At 58.3% G+C, this 5,090-nt stretch overlaps 2 protein-coding genes across 2 annotated transcripts in view; one reads left to right on the top strand and one right to left on the bottom strand.

Moving 5' to 3' along the window:
* Positions 1–4,284, top strand: part of PSD (pleckstrin and Sec7 domain containing) — a gene marked incomplete at its 5' end in the record, with an annotated part of 34,745 nt that extends 30,461 nt beyond the window's left edge. Inside the window, 5 exons of the mRNA XM_017725937.1 lie at positions 103–173; positions 753–910; positions 1,234–1,378; positions 1,988–2,131; positions 2,393–4,284. Coding sequence (XP_017581426.1) covers positions 103–173; positions 753–910; positions 1,234–1,378; positions 1,988–2,131; positions 2,393–2,629 — 755 coding nt within the window. The remainder of the gene's footprint in view (positions 1–102; positions 174–752; positions 911–1,233; positions 1,379–1,987; positions 2,132–2,392) is intronic.
* A 177-nt stretch (positions 4,285–4,461) lies between these two features.
* The window catches only part of NFKB2 (nuclear factor kappa B subunit 2), an 8,291-nt gene continuing 7,662 nt past the window's right edge, over positions 4,462–5,090 (bottom strand). The window contains exons 20-22 of the mRNA XM_017725851.1: positions 5,047–5,084; positions 4,858–4,969; positions 4,462–4,764 (exon numbers count right to left, since the gene is read on the bottom strand). Coding sequence (XP_017581340.1) covers positions 4,649–4,764; positions 4,858–4,969; positions 5,047–5,084 — 266 coding nt within the window. The 3' untranslated portion in view covers positions 4,462–4,648. The remainder of the gene's footprint in view (positions 4,765–4,857; positions 4,970–5,046; positions 5,085–5,090) is intronic.

Genomic DNA, 5,090 nt, shown 5'->3' with positions numbered 1-5,090 from the left:
ACTTGCCTTGTGGCAGGGCTGGCTGGAGGAGGGTGGGGGGGTGGCTTTTACCCCCGCTCGATTCTGAGGCTGATGTCTGAGCTGCTCTCTCCTCCTCGGCAGCACCCCGAGGGAAGCGCGGCTGGAAGCCCTTCCACGCCATCCTGAAGGGGATGATTCTCTACCTGCAGAAGGTAGGCAGCAGGGCCACCCACGTCCACACCAAGGAGAGGGATTGTCTCCAGTCCAGAGGGTGGGTCACAGCAGTCTCCACAGCAGTGAGAGAGGGGCTGCAACACACAGCACTGCAAAGCCTGGCTTAAGTAGACTCAGCACCCTGCATGCCTGAGCAGCTGCTTGGGGACCTGGTGGCATTCCTTTTTCCAGGGTGCTTGGGTACAACCTGGGCAGTGAAAGGCACTACTAACTGAGAGCTCTGCATGCAGGGGGCCTGGCTGGGAAGAAGGGCATCAGGGTCTTTGCCCTGAGTGGGGCATTGGGCTGTACATCCAGTTCCCTGCAGGCACACACACAGGGAACTGGGGGCAGTGGGGAACAGCCCCTGTGCTGTTGCCAAGCCAATGCACCTAGGTTGTGCAGCCTCTCTCCAGGGGTGTAGCATGAGCTGGAAGCAGAGTCTGCAGCTGCCTGGTAGAGGGTAAGCTCCAAGCCCTGCCACAGCCAGCACTAGTCTGCAGTTCCTGAAACCTCATAGGCTGACTCATGGTGGGGTGCATTCCTGAGCTGGCTCTGAAACACCCCATGATTTGCAGGAGGAGTATAAGCCAGGGAAGGCGCTGGCAGAAGAAGAACTGAAGAATGCTATTAGCATCCACCATTCACTTGCCACGCGGGCATCTGACTACAGCAAGCGACCCAATGTCTTCTACCTCAGGACAGCTGACTGGAGGGTCTTCCTTTTCCAAGCACAGTGAGTCCTTCAGGATCCCTGGCTGGGCCCCACGCCAGGGCACAGGGACTCCCCTGACTTGAATGTAGGGTGGGATGGGGCTTAGGGCCACCTTGCTCTCTCCTGTCCTGGCCCTTTCTGGAAGGAGAGGGACCTGGTGTCAGTGCTGAGCTTTGCCCAGCTCCTCTTTTTCCTACCCTGCCGGGCTCAGGTTAGCTGTGGGTAGAGTCCCAGATGCCATGGCTGGCCAGGGCCAGGCCTGGGGGACTCAGACTTTGTCTGCAGAGCAGATCCCTCTGTCTTTGACACAGATAGCCCATCTGTATTTTGGCCTTTTTTCTCAGGAACCCTGAACAGATGCACTCGTGGATCACACGCATCAACGTGGTGGCAGCCATGTTCTCTGCACCCCCCTTCCCCGCAGCCATCGGCTCCCAGAAGAAGTTCAGCCGCCCACTGCTGCCTAGCTCCTGCACCAGGCTGTCTCAGGTGGGCCACAGTGTGGGGGCAATGGTGAGCCTGGGACAAACCCCTGGATCTGCCAGTGGCACTTTCCCCTATAGAGGGATCTATGTGGTGCCATGCACCCAGCTGCCTCCCCAGTGAGGTAAAGGGCCAAGGGGGAGACAAAGAAAAGGGGTACTGAGATTGGGGGCAGACAGTGAGGTCTTGTTCCTGGCAGTGGGGCTGGACTCAGGTGATGGTCTGACCATGGATGAGAAAGTGGTTCCACATCATGACTTGCAAGGTCCTGCGAGGGACCTTGAAAGGCAACCAGCTGGGGGGATTAGCTGGCACTCATGCATACCAGGGCAGTTATTCATAGAGCAGAAAGGATTTAAAAAACCACCAGCCTAGTTTGAGAGGGATTAAATTTTTCTGCTTTAAGACTGCAGTCAGTCCTGCTATGAGGTGAGAGCAGATTCCCCCCAAAAGCCTGTGATTTTGCCTGCCATTTAAAAAAACAAAAATCAAACCTGGGAGCAGAAGCTGAGATCCTGGCTGCTCCTAGAAGGGGAAAAACCTGTTCTGTGCCCAGCCAGCTCACATTACCAGGGGGACAGAGCAGGGCACTGACATAGTGCCACCCTTTCCCAGGAGGAACAGGTGAAGAACCATGAGACCAAGTTCAAGACAATGTCAGCAGAGCTACTGGAGCATCGTTCCTCACTGCCTGAGAAGAAGGTGAAAGGCAAGGAGTACGAGGAGCTAAAGCAGAGGGAAGAGTACCTGGAATTTGAGGTGAGCTGGAAGATGCCCCCCTCTACCCTCAGGCCCTCTGCCCCTACCTGTTTGGCCATCCTCAGTGAGGGGCCCAACCCATCCCATCAGCTGAGTTACACTGCCACTGCCATGGTCTAAGACCACAAGTATTCCTCTACCCTGGGATGCTGGCTGGGTTGGAGGGACCATGAGCATCCCCCCCCCCCCCCCCCAGGGATGCTGGCCATAGGACAGTACCCAGCTTGCCAACCTCTCTCTCTGCTGCACTGTGCTCCCCAGAAATCCCGCTATGGCACCTATGCCATGCTGCTGCGGGCCAAGCTGAAGGCTGGCTCTGAGGACCTGGCAGCATTTGAGTCCACCCTCTTGGACACAGCGGGTGGGGAGGACGATGGCCTGAAAAAGTCCCGCTCCAGCCCCTCGCTCAACGCAGAGCCCTCCAGCACAACCAAGGTGAAGCGCAACATCTCAGAGCGCGCTGGCCGCCAGCCCCCCGGCCACCCCCAGAAGTCGTAAGTGAGGGGCCTCAGCTGCCTGCACTGCAGCTCTGTTCCTGTCCCCCCAGCACGGGGGTGGAGGCCGTGTGCCTGCTGAGACCCTGCATGTGTCCGTCTGTCTGCGGCAGGAGCTGGAGGGGGTGACAGCCCTTCTGCAGCCCTCAGCACCAGCCATGCAGAGCCATGGCCCCTCCGCTGGAGACAGTGGCAGAGCAGGACGGTCCCCAGTCCTTGCATGCAGGAGCTGCCTGGCCCTATCAGACTTGTTCCTGCCCCTCCTTGTCCTGCACTTGGCTGCAGGACCTAGTCTTGCTGCCCCAGGGAGAGGGAGCAACTGAAACCTACCCGCTGGGCTCAATTCTTCAATGGTTTAAAAAAAAAAAAAAACAACCAAAAGACGCAGCAAAAAATAGCCAGCGGCCGCTTGTCCAGCTCCATCGTGCCATGGGGGTAGATGGGAGGGGGCCAGCCCTAGACTGTCCCCTCTCCTGGGGCTGGTGGTCAGGGAAACTGGGGAAACAGCACCTGGTCCCCTCCCTGCCACCTCAATCACCTCTGCACCCTCCTCGCTTTCTTACAACTTTTGAACAGTTTTTGTGATACAGTTTTGCACTTTTTAGTACCAGATCGAGCTGACCACTAGGGAGGTTTTTTTGGGGGCTACTTTTGATGCTTTTTGGGAACTGTTTAAAAAAAAACAAAACCACAAACCCAGCCATATCTTGTAAGCACTGCACTCTGGGGGAAAGATTTTTAAAAGGACTCGGGAGATCCAGCTCCCCACACCCCCACCCTGCAGCAAGCTGAGCGTGGGCTACTGTGTGTACTGCTGCTGCCTGCTCCCCAGCTCCACTTCAGCACCAGCAACCCTTCGGGGAGACAGCCCTGTGGCTGCCAGCACCAAGGAGGCAGCCTTGGGATGGCAACACCCATTGCTGCACGTGTGGCTGCATGGGAGGCTGATGCACCGGTGCTTCATGACCCTCATTTTCCACCCCCACTGCTGGCAGCCTGGACTGGCCCTGTTTGCAGCACCTGGGTGTGAGCATCATACCCAGGGCATGGTGGGCAGCAGTGCGCAAGTACTCCCCATGAGGCGGTGAGCCCTGGAGCCAGGGCTGGTATGGGGCTCCCCCTGCCCTATGGCTCCAGCACAGGCTGGAGCCAGCTTTTCTTTCCACACCTCTTTTACAACACATGCCTGGGGCCGTGGAAGCTGCCAGCAAAGCCTGGTCTGCAGTGCTGCAGTCCCCTTGCTGCAGCAGCAGTGGTGCAGCCCCTTCCTCAGCCACCGGCGCCCTCCTTGCCAAGGTGAGGGGCAGGCTGGGGCAGCCCCCACCACTCCAGAGTGGGCTGACAGATGCTTGTCCAGAGCAAGGGGCAAGTGATGGAGCACGGCTGCAGGATCGTCCAGAACGGGATCCGGGCACAGTGAAGGGCTGTGACCAGGGGCTGGCACACATGCAGTTCTCAGCCGCCTGGGACCTGGCTGGTTTCAGCACTGACTTTGCGAATGTGTCAAAACTTTTTATTCTGCTCTTTTGAGTCTATTTTAAAAAAAAAAAAAAAAAAACAAAAAACCCACCCTTGCCCCAGGTGGCTTGGGGGGTGGGGGGGAAAACAAACCTTTGTACAGCTTCTTCTCTCAGTTACTGAAGTAAAACTTGCTCTTCACTTCTTGGGTGTGCTGTGGTTTCTTCCCCATGGTTGGGGACAGCCCTGGCACAGAGGGATGCTGAGGAGGGGCTGGCAGCAGTCTCCTTGGTGCCAGACTTCCAGACCCAGGAAGGGTTCAGGGGGGTTAATGCCCACCAGCTCACGGCTGGGGCTGGAGAGAGGGAGGGCAAAGACTAATGGAACCTGTGTCCTTTTATTCAGAAGAGGGACCATTAAATAAAAGCAGAGACGGGCAGGAGCCAGCTGCATCCCATCCCCCTGAGTCCAGGCAGCCGGACCCCAAGTCCAGAAGGCACTTGTGTGGGCAAGGCAGAGGGCAGTGCAGCTCCCTGTGTGGTCACAGGGGCTGCTGGCTGGCTCCTCAGTGCACCTGTGGCTGCTGGCTGGGGGGCAGCTCACCCCCCGGCTTCAGGGCCAGTGTGGGCGCCTGCTCCTCCTCCACTGACTCACTGCCGTAGGCACTGTCTTCCTTCAGCTCTGCAAAGCAATCCCCGGGTGCTCTTAGCGATGGGGCAACACGGGGGCAGCAGAGACACTCCCTGCCCCCCAGTCCCAGCCCTCACTCTGTACCTGTGCTTTGCAGCTTCTCCAGCGCCTCGGTTTTGTGGAGCATCCTCACAGCGTTGTGGAGCCCCATAGAGTCCAGTGCCTCCAGCAATCCCCCCAGGCTGCCACCGGCCAGCTGTGGAGAGAGGGCATTGAGCAGGGCTTGTCACCAGACAGGCAGGGGAGACAGGGGCACCCCAGCCAGGCACTGACCTCGTAACTGCGCAGGAGGCTGACACTGGGCGAGGGGGGGGCCC

The sequence above is a fragment of the Corvus brachyrhynchos genome, unplaced genomic scaffold, assembly GCF_000691975.1.
Source record: "Corvus brachyrhynchos isolate BGI_N302 unplaced genomic scaffold, ASM69197v1 scaffold61, whole genome shotgun sequence".
NCBI lineage: Eukaryota > Metazoa > Chordata > Aves > Passeriformes > Corvidae > Corvus > Corvus brachyrhynchos.
The sequence above is the reverse complement of the archived record's forward strand: the minus strand, read 5'-3'. Positions and strand labels throughout refer to the sequence as shown.